Below are 17,808 nucleotides of genomic sequence, written 5' to 3'. Positions count from 1 at the left end.
GAGGAATGATGCATTGAATTCAAGTTTAGTTAATTTGACGATGACGTTATCGTGATTGATTTTGTTAAAAGCGGCGGATAGCATCGATTTGTAAGCTATTCTCAAGCCCTAGATTCGTCGTAGTTGATCGGCTAGGCATGAATTCATATTGATCTTCTGAGATACATTCGTTGCAGTGAAAGAACACCGGTTCCATCACAGCCAACAAGCTTCCGCAATAATTTACTGCATTTTTCTTATCCCCTTCTTATAAACTACAAGCAAAAAAGCTAACTTCCTCAGCGAAAGAAACCTTGCGGTTTTTCAAAAGCACGTACGGAATCCCATTTGGACCAGAAGAAGACTCTATTTTTAGCTTGGGTGCAGCTAAGATAATATGATAATTGATCACTTGAACTTCATTTATCGAACGTTCAAGTTGAGGTACACTACTGGTGGCAGTTGCACTCTGGTCCGCCAATACGGTTTCGACGACAACAACGGAAGATAATTTCACTTCCTGAAAGATTTTGGGACTGATTTCAACTTGCATTGGCATTCTTCATTCGTAGAGAAACAGTGGTGAAACAATGTACACTCAATTGTTTAGAGTCGTGATTTCTTAGTGGCAGCGTGCGATGTTTGCTAAACAGCGCGACTCGTTCAGAGCTGTTTTTAGTTTTTTTTGATCATTAATTATCTCCAGGACATTGCTATCGGTCAGGTAATTCAAAATATTGCAGAAGGTTTGTGTAGCTATGTTTACATCATCACAATCTAGATTGGGATTCCGTCGGTCTTGCATCACATCCAGCATACTAGCATAATCGGCAGCTCTTGAAGTAGATATTCAAAAATTTAAACTCGGACCAACATTGAACGTAAAATGATCGAGAGCGCGGTCGTTGTCATTTGTGATGCTGTTGATCTGCTGAAGTGGTGGCAGCCGGATGAAACTGAGACTCTTCTAGGATAAAGAAATCTTTTGTGAGCTAGTTGCCCTTTCTTTGCGGACAGATTAAAACCGTCTAAGGTAATAAGGTGTGTTAAGCCATTTCTCAACGATGGCGATTATGTCGTAACAATGACACAGGAACCGACAGCTTAAGTTACTAAGTGATTTTACGCTTGTTCGGACATGCCATAGACTCAGGTGATTCGCATTTAAATGTGCCAAAATATTCTGACTCCTGCGGTAGAAGACAAAAGGTTAAGTCGTCGGAAAACTCTAAGCTTGCTCATATGATTCCATTCCACGCGTTTCTAAACTTTCTTACTTCAACTCCCTGCTCTTCCTTGTATACTAAGGCTTTTAGTAATATTTCACACCTGCTAGTCCCTTGCATATTAAATGTCGTTACAACAAAAAAGACCCAAATTTTATGTTAGATATTATGCCAACATGAACAAAAAATTTGGTCTTGCTACAAAAAAATTCCCGCTTGGGAAATTTTGCAGAATTTTAATAATTTATTAGTACTTGAATTACATTTTTTTGCGTACGGGTTTGCAACCAACATCGGTATAAGTCAATCTTATCGACTGATTCGACAAGATTGACTTATAATACCGACTTGGCCGTTCCCCTTTGTCGCATACCATCAGCTCTTGGTCTATTTACATGACAGTCGAAGCACCAAAAAAACAAAGAATATTCGTCAAAAATCGTTCGCGAGTTTTTTACGTTCTGAAATAGTAAAGTTATTAATTTCAAATGACGACTGCTGCTCGACCAACCTTCGATCCAGCCCGGGGTGGCAGTGGCCGCGGTGAAAAGGATCTCAGTGCTCTATCCAAACAATACAGCAGCAGAGATCTCCCAGCGCACACCAAACTCAAATATAGGTATGGAATTGGTTACCTTTGTTAATAAATCGAAACATTTTCATTGTGTCGTTCGTTTCGCAGGGATCCCGGTCAGGGCACCACCGAGGAACTACGCAGCCGTGATTTCCGTGAAGAGCTGGAAAAACGCGAACGTGAGACGAAACCGGGTAGCAGCAAACCCGCCTCGTCGGCACCTCCATCATCGGTGGTTCGACGTGCCATCGAAGCCAACAGCAATAACAGCAGCAAGCGACAGAAAACTGATTCAACTGCGCAGAACCTGGACGCGGATGATCCGGTGGAGAGTGACAATTCCGACTCGGATTCGGATGAGGACGATACGGCGGCACTGTTGGCGGAGTTGAACAAAATCAAGCGGGAGCGGGCACAGGAAACAACGAAGAAGGAACTTGAAAAACGACACGAAGAGGAACGCATCAGGATGGAGAATATTTTGTCCGGGAATCCATTGTTGAACTATGCCTCCACGGCTAAGGCGGAATTGAAGGTTAAGCGGCGATGGGATGATGATGTGGTTTTTAAGAACTGTGCTCGTTCGGAACCGGACAAGAAAGGTGCTCAGTTTATCAACGACTCGCTGCGGTCCGAGTTTCACAAAAAGTTTATGGATAAGTACATTAAGTAAGATAGATGTAATGTGTAATTTTCTTTCATATGATAATGTTCAATAATTGATTGTAAGTAGTATGCTGAATTTCCATTACAGAACTATAAAAAGAACTTGTTTCCTTGCACTAGTATATTAACTGTGTTTATATCGTAATCAATAAAACAATAATAAATTCTGATGTCCTCAAATTGTTTATTTATACAACCAAATTTTAAGTACTAACCACTTAACAGATGGTTTTACTAACCAGTAAAAAATAAATTAATGCAATTACCTTTTAATTGCTATATTTACAATGCAGCTCCTAATTAGAAAAGGATTTCCCATTCCTAAGTGTTCACGTAAATCTACGCCCATTACTGGACCGTCAGCATAATCTAGATGTTGAATCCCATGTCTCGCATGCATTGTTTATGTTTTTCAATAAGTTCCCCGCAGTTCTCCTCGCCCCGCTCCATTATGCTGTAAAGAGGAAAAATTATATAACCATTATTTCCGCGATCATGAAACGCCGTGGCTTACCAGGAATCGCGAGCCCGCTTGGTCTCTGGACAGGCACAGCAGGCTTTGCACTTTGGCTTTTCCGATTTCGCATCGGCAGCCGAAGAACGCGGAGACTCGCCGACGGCAGGTAGAGCAGCGACAGGACTTGCACTCACGTTATTTCTCATTGTTTTAGTCTGTTCTGACTCAAACTTCAATTTAAAAAAAATAGCGTCGTCACGATGAAAATTAAGCGATAATGTTTTCTGCAGGTATAGAAAAATGTGCCTACCTATCCAGATGGTGCGAAGATTGAACGGAAAACTGGATTTTTTCGGAATCGAGGTTGTTTTTCTTGTTTTACACCACCAACCAAGTAGATCACGAGAAAAAGTCTGCTGCGATTCTTCGAATGCAGGCCGGGTATCGTTTGACAGCTGTTCACTTGTCAGAATGTTTACAGGGTTGAACATAAATTGAGCTGACTATTAGAATCCATCTCCCGGATTTATTTACATTTTCGTTATAGGGTGAAATTGTTGGAATCAACTAAAATATTTCACAATAAATTAGTCATTTTCCGTTCCCAAATAATCTCAATATATTTACAAGCGTTTTTATTAAACTTTAACAATAGCCTTTCCAATATTACCACCGCGCATCATCTCGATAAATGCCAGCGGCATCTTTTCAAAGCCTTCCGTTACGGTCTCCCTGAATTTCAACCGGCCCTGCTGAATCCATTTTAGATTTTGCTCGATCCCTTCAAACCACCTGTCCGTCCAGCGATGCACGCTGAATCCTTCCTGTAGCAGTTGCCTGCCCACGAAATCCCTCTGGGGGTCTTCAACCCGGACCGGTTTGTCGTTGTACATTGAAATGGTCCCGCAAACGGCAATCCGTCCATACATCTTCATCTGTCGTCGAACGATCGCCGAAATTTCCCCACCAACATTGTCGAAGTAACAATCCACCCCGCCCGGAGCAGCCAATTTCAATTCCTTCCGCACATCCGCTGTCCGGTAGTTAATCGCACCATCAAATCCAATCTCCTTCAGCCAAGCACACTTCTCATCCGTACCGGCTAATCCGATCACCGAACATCCCTTGATCTTACCGATCTGTCCAACAATGCTTCCCACGGCACCGGCCGCTCCACTGACCACCATTGTTTCACCCGGCTTCGGGCGGCAAATTTCCTGCACTCCAAAGTAGGCCGAATTGCCAACCGTCCCCAGAACTCCGATGCCAAGCGATCGCGGCAGTGAACGGAAATCTGGCAACACGTACGGTTTCCGGGTTTCGATCCCCACCGGGTTACAGATCGAATACGTCCTCCAGCCGAACTGGCCGAAAACGTACGCCCCGACGGGGAAATCCGGATTGCGGCTTTCCAGTACCTGCGCTATCTGGCCACCGATCATGACCGATCCGACCGGGTAGGGCAGAATGTAGATGCGCATGTAGGGGTCTACGCTGAGGAATTCCGCTCGCGCGAGAAATTCTGTGGGTGCATTCGGAAGAGAACATTAAGCTGTTATAATTACAATAGATTGTTTTACCTCCTTCCTCGATTTCGGGCATGATTTCCTCCTCGAGACGGAAGTCATCCAGTTTCGGTTCGCCACTGAAGACCCGTGCGTAGATCCATTTTTTGGCAGTGTACACCATGGTGTACGAGATGCTGACATCGAACGATGGAGGAGAGGCTGTGCCTGTTGTGCGTGTTAGTGCCCGACTGAAACGCAATTTTAGGTGTGGCAATGGCAAGACGTGCTGGTCTGATGCATTTGTGTGAAGAGGACAAGCAAAAAACTGATAAAAACTTGTTTGTGGAAGAAATGGAATGGTGATAATCATCATTTTTATCAGGTTCAAATTGGTACCATATTTCATTTGAATCTGAAAGTAAGTTAATCGACTACTGGGAAGGTATACGGTTTATAGGATGAGAATTGGAGCTGTCAATTCAAAGATTTTCAGCGAGATCCAAACCTCTTCATCAATATTCTACAGCTGCTCAAAAATGGTCAAGCATGTTGATACACAACTCAATGTTTGCAGGATGAGCAGGAGTATTGACCAAAATACATAATGTATATAAAATAGACACAACACCCTAATGCAGCAGACCAGATACCGAATGCAAAATCATTTTGTTTACTTGTTGGAGGCTCTAAGATAAGCGGCTCGTCAAATACAGTTCAATAATACATAGTAGTACCACTAATAAACCAGGTGATTTTGAATTGCTATGATAACGTTTCCCAGCTGCCAGAAGATACAGTTTTAAGCGCGTCGTTTTGAAAGTATGTATATATTAAATTAGGTATGGAATTTTCGACATTGTTTCATCAGAATCTGACACTAACTTAGTGACAGGACTAAGCAAGCGCCGGATTGACGCTAGCTCCATAAACAAATACATTATTTGTGTTTCTGAGCAAACCCCTAGATTTTTTTGATGTCCCGTAAGAAAATCCGGTGCTTTCAGTAAGTTCGTGTCGGATCCTGATGAGTCGAAAAGCATATTTTATATCTTATTTAGTTATAGGTTTTATGCTACTCTCACGAAAAGATGGTTTCAAACAATTTTCTTCTTAATGACGAAAAAATAGTTTTACCTAATTTTTTCTCCACGAAAGAATATATCGACAGAGCCTGGAATAGAACTTTACTTTCCAAAAGCAACAATATATATTTACCTACCAGAAAAATTCAGAACAATTTTTTATGGACTGTACGAAAATTTAAACTAGTCCTTGTTTGACACTATCGGTCTTACTTGGCTTACTTCCGAGGACGGGGCTAGCTTATTCGATTATTAACCTAGCAAAGGGTTGGGGCCAAGGTCATTAAAAGTCTTCATAAGCGGAACAATCCAGTTTTAAAACCGTATTCCACAGTTCGCTCTACCAACTGTTGCAGTAGGTTCTGAGTCCTTCCAAGGTTTTGGTGTCCCGAGCACCCTGCTTGTAATATTTATTATCGATTAGTAGTCGTTAATGCATATATCGCACCTTTCCCTAGTCTGGTGATTCAGATGGTCTCATTAAGCCTATTTCTGGCTGGCCTGAACATACGTCGAGTTCGAGCCAGTCAGGAAGCAATTAATTAATTTTTATTGGAGTTAGATTTGGCCGTAAGTACTAATTTTTGGCGGTATCCAACGAGAAAAAAAGATCGAGATGGTGAGTGTGAAAAAATCGCCCCTGAGACAGGATTTCCAACCTCCAATCCAATGAGATAATCGTGTGTTCTTCCTGGGATAACATAACGGCTAGTGCATTGGGCCATAGTCCCATGGGTTGCAGGTTAGAATCCTGCCTCTGGGATGAGTTTTTTTTCACATGATTACTTCCATTTAACTCACCATTTCGATCTGTTTTCCTCGCATAATACCACAAAACAAATCCCAGCTGGAAAGGATTCTTACTAGTCTGTAAAATCGTAGCACGCCCTGTCAAAATAGACGATAAGCGGACCCTACACGAGACAAGAATATTGTCAATAAAAATATTGACAAAACTGCTTCAATACGTCAATCCCATTTGATTTCTACACGACCAATATTTTAAAGATACCCTTACACCATCAATATATTGATCAATAATCAATTAATTGCAAACATTTCTGCTCGTGTAGGGTCCGCTATAAATTCCGCAACGGAACGTATCGACTAGGAAGGGCTCACCGTTTATCTATTCATCTCCTTCCGATTTTGTAATCTATCACTAGAAAGCTAGCAAACATTCATCTGGAGCTTTAGAATTAAGTTTTTAGTTTGAGATAATGGTTTCAAACAGTTGGAAAAGGGAATGATCGGGTTTAGACTGGAACTATAATTAAAATTATATAAGCAAAGCAGCAGCAGCACAACAGTCAAATTCGAACACGTCAAATTGGCTCCGAGCTGGCTCCCGAAATCGTATTACTAGTTGCCTTGATTTGTCTTAACTTCTACATATCATAGACTCATTAGCTTGACATTTATTGCCCCAGGTACTTGCAATATTCTGGAGCATGATTCGATCAGTGAATATATGGACGGGACCGGCGGATATATGTTTTCTTTTTCTATTCATTTTATCTTTCGTCTCGCATAGCCACTCGTTCTGGCTCCCATTGACATTGACGTTAGGTTTTCTCGTACCCGCACGTCCAGTCCCAGATTTTTCTATTCCTGTCTCGTTTATTCTGCTATAATTTTTATGTATTTTGTGGTAAGCTTTCAATGAGTGGATTACCCGAATATGATCAATGCATAAAATTTACAGCAAAAGAAAAGTAAGCCGGCTATAAAAAACATACCATCAATGTTTACAAGAAGTTCTCTATGCATGCTCGCCATACGCCAAAATCATATTTTTCTCTATTCGAGCAAAATGACCATACGACCTTTTGAAAACCCAGCCAACAAATACTCACCACTGCGAAGCCATCTATCAGCCGACATGCGCTTCGATTTCTCAATACCGGAGCTTTTTTCACTGCCGCTCGCTCAGTTCATCGTCGATCGCGTCTACGGTACGGTTTTGGGTTTCTTTGTTCCGCGTTTACGTTATTTTCGCGAAATAATTCTGATAGGAAATATATCACAGTGAAGTTTATTTGTTCTGCTCAGTTTTCGAGAATGAAATAGAGCATTTTGTTGCAATTCCGAGGAGCAAAATACCGCCGCGATATTGGCGTCGTTTTTACGCACAGTGAAAAGATAATAGAAAACTGTTTTCGGATCGAAATAAAAAGGTAAATATGCAGTATTATGCGAAAAAGTATTGCATATTGTGATAAAAATGTGAATCCCCTCAAGATATATGCATATAATTGAGGAAAAAGTGTGTTCAAATAATTCAAGAAAATGCTTGATGGAAACCATTTTGTGCGCGGCGTGGTCGATCGTGTATCGGAAAGTGGAAAAAAGTTGTTCATCCCAATCGCTACAGAAGATGGTGGTGGTTGATGCGCCATCCCCATTCTAGCATTGGATGTGAATGTGCGACCCTGCGACTGATCGATTCAGCGATCGTAGTTGTCGCGGTGTGACAAGTTGCCAGCGATTTAAAATGGAAAGCTTTTGCAGAAGTGCTGCTAGTTTTATTGTAAGTGAAGAAAAGCAATCATTTTGCTAAATCAGGGTTTTATTTAAAAGCAGAGTTCTGTGAATGGTGTTTGCGTGTTTTGTTGGGCGAATGTACGGGTTTTGGAGCTGTTTCTTCATGCCGTTTTGTGCTGTACCCTACATGGAATACCTGCTGGAACCAGTGGAACGGAAAAAAGCTGAGTTCAAGGTGCATTATTTGTTTTTTTGTTATATTTATTCTTACCGGTGCGCCAGGTTGCCAGCGATTAATAAGAAAATGCTGCCAGTTTAGTTGCTTGTTGAAGAAAAAGCAATTTTCCTGAAGTTTTAAAATTTAAAAGCAGAGATTTGTGATCGTGTTTGTGTCCGATTTGTTACTCAAAAGTATGGGTTTTGAAAGCATTTCATCCCAGCGTTTTAGAGTAGCTTTTGTGGAATAGCTGCTGGAACCAGTGGAACGAGTGGCAATCGTATTTCAAGGTATGTTTCTTATTTGAAAAACCAACTTCGTTTTTCGATACAATTTATTATCGATGTCTCAATGCTGAACACCTATGGAAGAGTCTAATGAATCGTCGTCCTTCCGTTAAGTAGGTGGAGCATCAACACTTTCCGTCGACCTTATCCTTTATCATTCCCAGTGAACGATGGCGATGGGTGCGGCCGGCAATGATGGCTATCATGTGTTGAGGTTTTAATATGGGTTGGATTGGTATGAATTCCTACTTACCACTTCCTAAGCAACTCTTATTAGATAATCAGCAGTCATACATGATGAAGTCTGTGTGCAATCCGCCAAAATCATCGTCAGAACGCAACGCAACAATTTATTATCGATGTCGCAATGCTGAATATAGCAAATCCTACATGAGCAAACAAACTAACGATTTTATTGATCAAAATCTCGGGTGCTTTTTCAGATAGCATCTAATAATTAGACTCGTTCTTTATTTTCTCTTCTGTTCTTTTTTGGATACGAACCGCTACGACCAGTATTTAGAACTATTGTAGTATTCTCTTCTGTTAATTATCCAGTCATTTCTTCATTTGCCCCTTAGGTCTCAATCCATCTGAACTAGTAAATAATTGTAATATGTTGTGATGATTCTGTGGTAATCAAAAGAGAAGGTAAACAAACAATTCTCTCATTGTTAACGTATTACGAGCAAAACGATGTAGGCCGCCATCTTCCCGCATTCAGTAATTTAAAAACGCTCATGCACACATAATTTAAAATTGGTATGAACACGCAAGTACGCTAACGCTATCCTACACGCTGCATGGTCAGTGTTAACTTAAGATACTAACGTCTTGTCCCACTGGTTACGAATTTATAGAATCCGGAAGCTCCTACCCTAGGCCTCAGCCGTCTACCAAAGAGTAAAATGGGCTATCAGCTATCAGAAGGTAGGTCAGAAATTATGATTACCGAGCGATAAATCGAAATGCATCGTCATGGTCATGATTCAAATTTTGCACAGATAACAGACGCTCACATTTCTTTCTTGTAAAAGTTTAACCTTCCGGAAGTCGCGTTAGTGCAGTGAGTGCACGCTGCTAAGAAAATCTAGCGAAATCGTCTTAGTGCACCAGCGGCTGCTCGTTCAGTGGGCCATTTGCGTGAATTCCGAGGGGGTCACAAATGATTTACACGTTAAGGTTTGTGGTCAAAATACTAGTGGCTCAAAGTGGATTGTTATTTTCTGAGAGGGTGCAAATCACTATAATCTTCATGTATTTATTAGTGGAACCATTTTGTTCTATTTCAGCATTACGTTACTCATTACTTCGATATGCGACTTGATTATAATCGTTTGGTGCTGTATTGTTATTCGGCATAATGCTGGCTAAAGCGTTGATTGCTCTGGGTACCTTTTCGTCTACGCAGGTAGACTAGGTAGATTGAAGTTCAGCCGGTCATCAATCATCACACCGAGCTGCTTTAGTTCATGCTTCGAGATTATGCTTGCTGCAGCACATTTCGGTTGCAGACTAGTAACACCTCCGCTTTATGGAGGGGTATCTGTAACTTCACTCCTTGCCGATCATGTCGATTATCTCCATCGCCAAAATATTCACATTTACCGGCGATTTCCCTCTTAATGTTATAACGCTGACGTCCACAATCCGAGGATCTGTTCTCTTAGGCTGCTTAAGCCTCAGCATGCCGTTATGCATCCTAGACCGTGTAATTCAGGATATAGCATGGTGAGACTTCTACCGAAATCGTAACCGATTCCTGTCCCCTGTTTGTCTCGTAATTCAGAACCTGGTTCTGAAATTGGTTTCTCAGAATTCTGCACAGGTAGCATTATGTTCAGTGATTCCACGATGGCTTCCCCGTTCGCACTATTAAACACTTTCTTCGCGTATATCGCAGGGCAATATCGATTTCTTCTTCTTTTCTGGATGAGCGCCTTGTCAGTTCTCTCGATTACGGTCCGAGTAGCGTCCACTGTAGACTTGTCTTTCCGGAATCGGAATTGATTAGGATAATTCTCTCAAATAGTTTCCCGAGCGTATCTAGCGGACATATTGATCTAGATGATAATGTATATTTGCCTGGTTTTGGTATGTGCTATTTAATGTTTCTGTATCTTCCATTTGTTAGAGAAGTTACCTTCGCATTTGGAGCACTTTTCTAAAAATACCCGAGAATGCCTGGATTGTTGCTCTGAATGCAACATTTGTGATTCAATCTAGTCTGGACGCTTTCTTCGCCTTTTAAAACTTTCGCCACAGTTACGAGTTCCTCGTTGGAGACTTACATCACTTCGGCCTTGTTTTACTCTACTTTGCCAAACGGTGTAGTTGGCCATATCGTTGGGCCGAACTGCGGGAAGAGCTCTTCAGTTGGTTAGGGAACATACTGAAAGGCGTCACAGGCCCTCTGATCTTCACCATCGCCACATGGTATACGTCTCTCCAGGGGTTGGCGTCAGCGTTTTGACCAAATTCTTTAAAGCCAGCTTCGCTTTATCTTATGTTTTAGAGTGTCCCTTGACGCGCGGAACATTATATTTCGAACCTCTCTGTCCGCTTCGGTGCTAGCTCTATGAGCGTGTCTTCTAGCTGTAAGGCAGCTAGCGCCGAGGGTGCTGAGTACTACCAGTTTTCTTGGCCTGATGGTGTCACATGCTCTCGCCAACGTTTCTGTTAACTCCGGAGTGTTTCTACAAAGAAATTCTTGTCGAAAGACTTCACCTTTTCACTAACGCTAGTACGGGTTTTCGTCCTCTGAATCGTCGGATGATTTCGTTTGCCAATGCCGTACCGGATTGCGAGGTGGTTCCTGTGCGTGTAGTTACCACAAACTCTCCAATATCTGTTTGACACCCGCGGCGGACTACAGAAAATTACGTCGATGATTGATTCTCGGCCGTCTCTGGTTAAGGGTGGTGCTAGCGGCCTCGTTACATAGCATAGCATTCAAAGCACAGAGAACAGACATATAAGCTAGAACAAACTTTTCCGAAAAACCTTTGTAAACATTTAAATGAAAATATGTTGAAAATCATCGCATACAAGTTTGCATGCGTGAGTCACCATTGTATCCAATTTTGCATACAAGTACCGTATAGCGATTGCTGGCCGATCGAAGCGCCGACCAGTGGCATGTTGCTACTTGCTGTTGTCATTTCAAAGCGACAGTTTAATTTCTCACACAAGTTGAAAACTTTACTTGTATGTCAGTTCTCAGTGTTCAAAGTAACAAATTTAGTTTTATGGCTCACTTGAAGATATCTTCAAGCCCATTTTCTTAAAACCGAATATAAAACCAATTGCTCTACAAAACTGTTTCTGCTATCTCTCTTAAGATGAAAGAGGTCCATACTTAAGAATGTTCTTGAGAGTATTTTCCAAGGTTCTCTGAAAATTTTTGATACATTCTTGTCTTCAAAGTGGTCTTCAAAACCTGCTTAAAACTATGATAAAAACTATTATATTTGTTGATAGTTTTATGATTTGCTTCTCCAAGAACACTTCTACTGTGCTATAAAACTGTATTGTTAACTGGGTGGCCACATTGGTTAACGGGGATGCCTCATTGAAATCAGTGTTTTGGTGAAAAAAAATTTCTGCGATCTATGATGACTAAAACAGGAAAAAAATCTGTGATAAATTTCCAAAAAATCTGTGAAAAATCACGATATCTCATCCGTGAAATGTTCATCAATATAGCAAAAATCTATCATCTGTGATCAGAAATTATGAAAAATATCTGAATATGGTAACCATGCGTGTTTGTCGTCGGAAAAAATCTTATGAAAAGAAAACTATCCATTATATTCCTTTACCAAAATGGATGCGAATGAACATCGATAACGTGGTCAGTTTTTTAGCTTGTAATTGGGTCATTAAGCTATATGTATTTTTCCGTTCCATTCGATAAATTTTAGTTCGAATATACATACAACATTATTTCAAAAAAACTTCGTTGCAATACGTAAAAGCGATTTCTTTGTTTTTTTTTAAATAAATCTTATGTAAACATAGACAACCATACATAGGTAAACTTTGGTTGTTTACATCTGGCCTATCAAGACAACACCCTAAATGAAAAAAATTAAATACATTGAATGGAGTTTATGTCAAATTAAAATAGCACTGCGGAAAAACCGAGAAAACATGTATTCATTGCTTCTGACAGGGCATCATTTGTCGTGAAATTCGATATGTCAAATGCTTCTGATAGTGTCAAATCAAGACTGTCAACATATTTCTTTATTTTAAATTCAAATTTTATTTTCACGTTTCCTCAGTTGGAAAAAAAATATTGTTGTAATCACGAAAATCAGCTTTATCGATGTATGTAATAAAAAAGATTTTATTTTCTCATTTAATGACCCAATTGAGAAAATTATCATGTCATGATCAGTCTTCCGATATTATACAATATAAAAGTTCGAAAAGCTCAACGCTCCTTGAAACAATTGCTAAACATTTAATTTTACAAAAAACATTAAATTGTTTCGAAAATTCAATAATTTTTATGCATGTCTTTAATTGTTATATTTTGAATAAATCGTGTACAGCAACATTGTTCCAGCCCAGAAATGTTAGTCTTCACAAATACTCCACTCACTAAATTTGCCTTGACATTTAGTGCCGGTTTGGGCGAAATGACAATACGACCTTTTGAAAATCTTGCCGAGAAATGCTCACCACACCGCGCGCCACCTATCAGCCGACATGTACTTGGATTTCTTAATACCTGGAGCTTCTCGCTTTTCACTTTTTCAGTCTGCTGTTCAGTTCATCGTCGCGGTCGCGTCTCTGCGGTACGGCTTCTGATGTTTTGTGTTCCGCGTCTACGTTCCACTTGGGAAATAAATTCTGTTAGAATGGGTATCACATTAAAGTTTTCCGCTAAATGCTGTTCTGTTTTTTTGAGATAAAATAGTCCATTGTATTGCTTTTCCGGGCGAAATACCGTCGCGGTGTTGGCGTCGTTTTCGAACGGTGTGAAGGTGCTCAAATTGGAAGAAAGCGCTAAATATTCAATGCTGTGCGTAAATGTGTTGGAAATGTTTTAAAAATCCCCCCAAATAAGTTGAAATAATCGAGGAAAAAAGTGTGAGCTTGGCGGAAGCCATTTTGTGTGCGATTTGATCAATCATGATCATGGATGGTGATGCTTCATGTATCGTCTCCGGTCGGTCTTCATTCTAGCTTTGGATGTGAATGTGTGCAACTGATCGATCGAGCGATCGCACTTTTGTCGGTGGCGCACCAGTTGCCAGCGATTTAAGAAAGAAAAAAGGGGTAGGAGTGCTGCTAGTTTTAGTGGAGGTGGAGAAAAAGCAATTAAATCTGAAGGCTTGTTTATTTTTTATTTGAAAGCAGAGTTCTGTGAGGAGTGTTTGTGTTTGCTCTAATGCTGAGATCTACAAGTTTTTTCGGCTGTATTGTACGTGGAATATCTTCTGGAATCAGTGGAACGGGAAGCAAATTGAGTTGAAGGTAGGAAAATAAGGTTAAATTTATACAATTGCTCTATCCATTTGCCAGCAATTTGGAAAAAAAGTGTTTCTAGTTTATTGTTTTTACAATGAAAAGGCAAGTTTTTTGTTTCAATTTAAAAGCAGAGATTTGTGATCGTGTTTGTTTTTTGTTTTTGGTTTGTTGGTCAAAAGTAAGGAGGTTGAAAGTATTTCATCCCTGCCTTTTGGGGTGTAACTTCTGCGGAATAGCTGCTGGGACCAGTGGAACGAATGGCAAACGTATTTCAAGGTATGTGTCTATTTGAAAAACTAACTTCGTTTTGACGTAGGACTTACGTCTTTCTTTACTATACTGGGTGTCATTTCAAAATTTTCAAAACGGATACGTTACGTACACTTTGAACTCTAATAACTTTTCTCCTACTCAAGGAATTACTAATTTTGTTTCATAAATCGAAAGGAAAACGTTCAACGCTTGCTATTGATACCTTGTTTGCTATGTAAAACTTGTTTAAAAAGTTCAAAAACTACTTTTAATGCGAATCAACATTAATACTAAAACCTATAAATATGGGTGTCACAGTTTTTCTTAAAGCCAGACGTGTGTAAGCCACAGAGCAGAACACACGTACGTGTGCTGCTCAACGAGAAGCTGCATTTTGACCACCAACCAAATCATAGCTACTGCCTTATCGCTGCCAACCAAGAACAGTCGTCGCCCTGCGTGAAATTCGTTGCTCTCAGAAGTGGACAGAGTTACTAATTCGCAAGCTGCTCTTCCAGTGCCTGGTCCGTGAGATTGCACAGAATTTCAAAACCTACTCTTCCGGAGCTCAGCCGTAATGGCCCTTTAAGAAGCCAGCGAGGCCTGCCTGGTTAGTTTGTTGGAAAATACCAATCTGTGCGCTATCCATGCCAAGCGAATAATCATCATGCCGAGCGGGAAACGGCGAAATAATATTCACAACAAACGGTCCTTATTAGGACCACAAAATCGTTCTCAGAAGAATTACAATTGAAATTTCCATTTCGTGCTTTGGAAAATAACTTCCCTCTTATCGGGTTAGTTATTTTCTATAATAATATCCGAAAAATGTGCGATAAAACCAATAAACTGACCAATTGGACGGAAGCAATAAAATACCTACAACAATTTGAGTCAAAAAAGTGATATTAACGGAAAAATGCTTCGATCGTTTCTAAGTGTTTGGCAGCTGAAGTTGCCGATTTGTTTTCCAACGTCAATTATTTGCGCTGTGCTGTACGGAACAGATTTTTGCGCGATTTGTTGGGAAATAATTAAAACAATTGTGTAGTAGATTCCGTAGATTTTACCGTAAATTTTGATAGAAATGATTTTGTAAAAGCATTAATTAGCCGTGCTTTGAATGGTGGTTTTTGCAAATCTTTCTAGAACATTAGTGAATGTGGAATGATGAAAATATTTTCATTTGTCGCACAAAGGGATGGACTACCATCTGCACTAAGAAGTTTATAAAAGAGATCGCATTCCGATATACAATGCTCATTCGATGTGAGCTGCGAAAGGGGAATGTTCGTGTATGTACGCAGCAGATGCGAATTCGGGCAAGGTTCGAATCGTTAGCAAGGATTCTCGTCTGGTATCACCAAACATAGTTATCTACAAACCGTTCTTTTTAGGATGAAAACATAATGGAGAAAGAATTGAATTAGAAAGTTCCATTTAATAAGTTTGCGCCTGTCAATTCTTGTGTACATTTACCAGTGATTCATATAAGCAAATGTTTATCAAATTAATCTACAAACCCGAAGGTTTTTGCAAGTCCTAGAAAATCAGTGAATGTGGCAATCTCATTCGACATGAAATTTCCAGTAAACATTCATTCAAAAAGTGCATTGGTTCAAATTATCCATGAATGTCATATGATATGCCCAAGTTTAGTCCTACGTCAACACCGCGGTTACGTCCCGGACATTACCCACTCCTAGTTTTTTGATTCAATTTATTCTCGATGTCTCAGTGCTGAACAAAGCGAACACTAACGATTTTATTGATGAAAATCTCGAGTACTTTTTAAGGCAGTATCTAATAATTAGACTAATTCTTCATTTGCATTTCTGATGAAATTATTCAATCATTTCCTGATGTCTGAGCTACTCTGTAGTAATGAAAAGCGAAAGTAAACAAAAGGGTCTCTTTGTGAGAGATGTGAACATGATAGGGCATAACAAAACTATTATAAAAATAAGGGTTACTAACGTCTTATGAGCAAGGCAGTGTAGGCCACACGATTTTACAAACGCCCCCGCCCCCAATAATTAAAAAAACGCTCATGTACACGTAGTTATAAATTGGTTTGGATGCTCAAGTCGTATACGCTCCATTGTCAGTGATAAGTCTTATCCCTCTGATTTCGAAATTATGAAATCTGGCTGCCCCCACCTTAACAGCCTATCAAGGGGGAAAATGAATCTATCAGCTATCAGAAGGCAGGTCAGAAATCATGATTGTAGCGCGATAAGTCCAAATGCAATGTCATGGGTATGACTCACCTTCTGCACAGATAACAGACGCACAAATATTTTTTTTCGTGTTCAAAATACTAGTGGCTCAAAATAGATTCTAGCTTCTAGGATGGCGAAAAATACTACAATCTGCATGCCTTTAATGGTCGAAACATCTTGGTTTGTTTCAGCCCGTCGTTACTCATGACTTAAAACTGCGACTTCTCTTAATCATAAAGCATCTTAACACACATTAAAATTTGACTCGGACATCGGTTCTTGAGAATAGGTGACAAAACTGCTTCGTCATTATTGAAGGGGAAAAAAACTATAGGAATCGGAAGATAGCACACACGTATTACTAAAAACATTATACTCGTGATAATTTTTACACTTCTGCGCATCACGCGATTGACCTTGAATATTGTTTCACACCGAGTCGCCTGAATGTTATCTACTACGGGTCCAACCTGCATTCACTGAATAGGAAATCGTTGTTTTCGACGTAAATTCTTGTTCACCGATTTTTGTCTCTTCTTACAAGTTTACAACTAATGATTGTTCTTGTTCAATGTGGTTATGCTAAGAATGTTCACATCGGTAGGTCTATATAGTTCTAACAAACCCAACTTGTCAAACACATCTGAAATAATTTCGCAAAACAGAAATCTGTGTTCCCGCTCATTCAGCTATCAGTGGTGCGAAACATTGTGTACAACCGGTGTGATTCAGCAGATTATCCTATACATATGATGATGAAATCATCTAACAGCTCCAATGTACGAGCAAATCTTTGGTATACATATTTGGTAGATTTGGAGTACTACTCGTGAAAAGAAATAGAACGTAAATAGAAACTTAAGCTACTCGTTTGAAGTCGTCCCAATCGTACGATCTTATAATATCGGTTTAAGCAGCTTCCGAGGTCCATTTAACTTCAATCAGCTGAAAAGTTTCGTCGAGAAATTTATACGAATTTGTTAGAAACTAGTATGTCATGAGAATTCAAAAAGTTATGGTTGAGATGGTTATTATCAGAGATGCCAGATTTGCAGACAAGTCTGCAAATTCGCAGACTTTTAATTTAAGCTGCAGATTTTTTGGATGACGCAGATATTTGCAGATTTTCTAGTTTGGTTGCAGATATTTGCAGATTTTTATGTTTTGTTGCAGATATTTGCAGATTTTTGAATATAAAGGCTTTTGGTTACACTAGCTTTCCTGACATTTTTTGTACTTCCCAGACTTTTAAAATTATTATTGCAGACATTTGAAAAAAGTACCTGGCATCTCTGGTTATTATGGCCCACTTCATCGAAGGAGGCGTTGACTGGTAGAGTAGAAAACATTTCACTTTAGCTGAACACGTGGAT

General features: G+C 39.9%; 3 protein-coding genes across 6 annotated transcripts; 1 reads left to right on the top strand and 2 right to left on the bottom strand.

Annotated features, from left to right (window-relative positions):
* Positions 1-1,590: 1,590 nt before the first annotated feature.
* Positions 1,591-2,615, top strand: LOC131689885 (protein CWC15 homolog). The gene is made up of 2 exons (XM_058975242.1): positions 1,591-1,824; positions 1,888-2,615. Exons 1-2 carry the CDS (start codon positions 1,694-1,696, stop codon positions 2,450-2,452), a joined length of 696 nt encoding a protein of 231 aa, XP_058831225.1. The 5' UTR covers positions 1,591-1,693; the 3' UTR covers positions 2,453-2,615.
* LOC131689894 (cytochrome c oxidase copper chaperone) lies at positions 2,610-3,370 on the bottom strand. The gene is made up of 3 exons (XM_058975254.1): positions 3,213-3,370; positions 2,960-3,132; positions 2,610-2,899 (listed from the first exon to the last, which is right to left on the bottom strand). Exons 2-3 carry the CDS (start codon positions 3,106-3,108, stop codon positions 2,815-2,817), a joined length of 234 nt encoding a protein of 77 aa, XP_058831237.1. The 5' UTR covers positions 3,109-3,132; positions 3,213-3,370; the 3' UTR covers positions 2,610-2,814.
* Positions 3,371-3,522: 152 nt separating this feature from the next.
* On the bottom strand, positions 3,523-17,074 carry LOC131689860 (prostaglandin reductase 1-like). Of its 4 annotated transcripts, none has more exons than XM_058975224.1 (3): positions 16,484-17,074; positions 4,483-4,701; positions 3,523-4,424 (listed from the first exon to the last, which is right to left on the bottom strand). In XM_058975224.1, exons 2-3 carry the CDS (start codon positions 4,589-4,591, stop codon positions 3,541-3,543), a joined length of 993 nt encoding a protein of 330 aa, XP_058831207.1. In that variant the 5' UTR covers positions 4,592-4,701; positions 16,484-17,074; the 3' UTR covers positions 3,523-3,540. The 4 variants fall into 4 exon arrangements, with proteins under 4 accessions (XP_058831207.1, XP_058831214.1, XP_058831198.1 ...); XM_058975231.1 differs by having other exon boundaries at positions 16,906-17,074; XM_058975215.1 differs by lacking the exon at positions 16,484-17,074 and adding an exon at positions 7,349-7,736.
* Positions 17,075-17,808: the final 734 nt, after the last annotated feature.

Source organism: Topomyia yanbarensis, chromosome 1 (genome assembly GCF_030247195.1).
Source record: "Topomyia yanbarensis strain Yona2022 chromosome 1, ASM3024719v1, whole genome shotgun sequence".
Lineage (NCBI taxonomy): Eukaryota > Metazoa > Arthropoda > Insecta > Diptera > Culicidae > Topomyia > Topomyia yanbarensis.
The sequence above is the reverse complement of the archived record's forward strand: the minus strand, read 5'-3'. Positions and strand labels throughout refer to the sequence as shown.

What these genes read in the sequence shown, in the direction of transcription:
- LOC131689885 (XM_058975242.1), top strand. Translation starts at nt 1,694, where the DNA reads ATGACGACTGCTGCTCGACCAACCTTCGATCCAGCCCGGGGTGGCAGT. An exon ending in CACACCAAACTCAAATATAG is followed by an intron (nt 1,825 to 1,887) that starts GTATGGAATTGG and finishes TTCGTTTCGCAG; the next exon opens with GGATCCCGGTCAGGGCACCA.
- LOC131689894 (XM_058975254.1), bottom strand. Translation starts at nt 3,108, where the DNA reads ATGAGAAATAACGTGAGTGCAAGTCCTGTCGCTGCTCTACCTGCCGTC. An exon ending in AAGCGGGCTCGCGATTCCTG is followed by an intron (nt 2,900 to 2,959) that starts GTAAGCCACGGC and finishes TCCTCTTTACAG; the next exon opens with CATAATGGAGCGGGGCGAGG.
- LOC131689860 (XM_058975207.1), bottom strand. Translation starts at nt 4,816, where the DNA reads ATGAAATATGGTACCAATTTGAACCTGATAAAAATGATGATTATCACC. An exon ending in GCCCGAAATCGAGGAAGGAG is followed by an intron (nt 4,425 to 4,482) that starts GTAAAACAATCT and finishes ATGCACCCACAG; the next exon opens with AATTTCTCGCGCGAGCGGAA.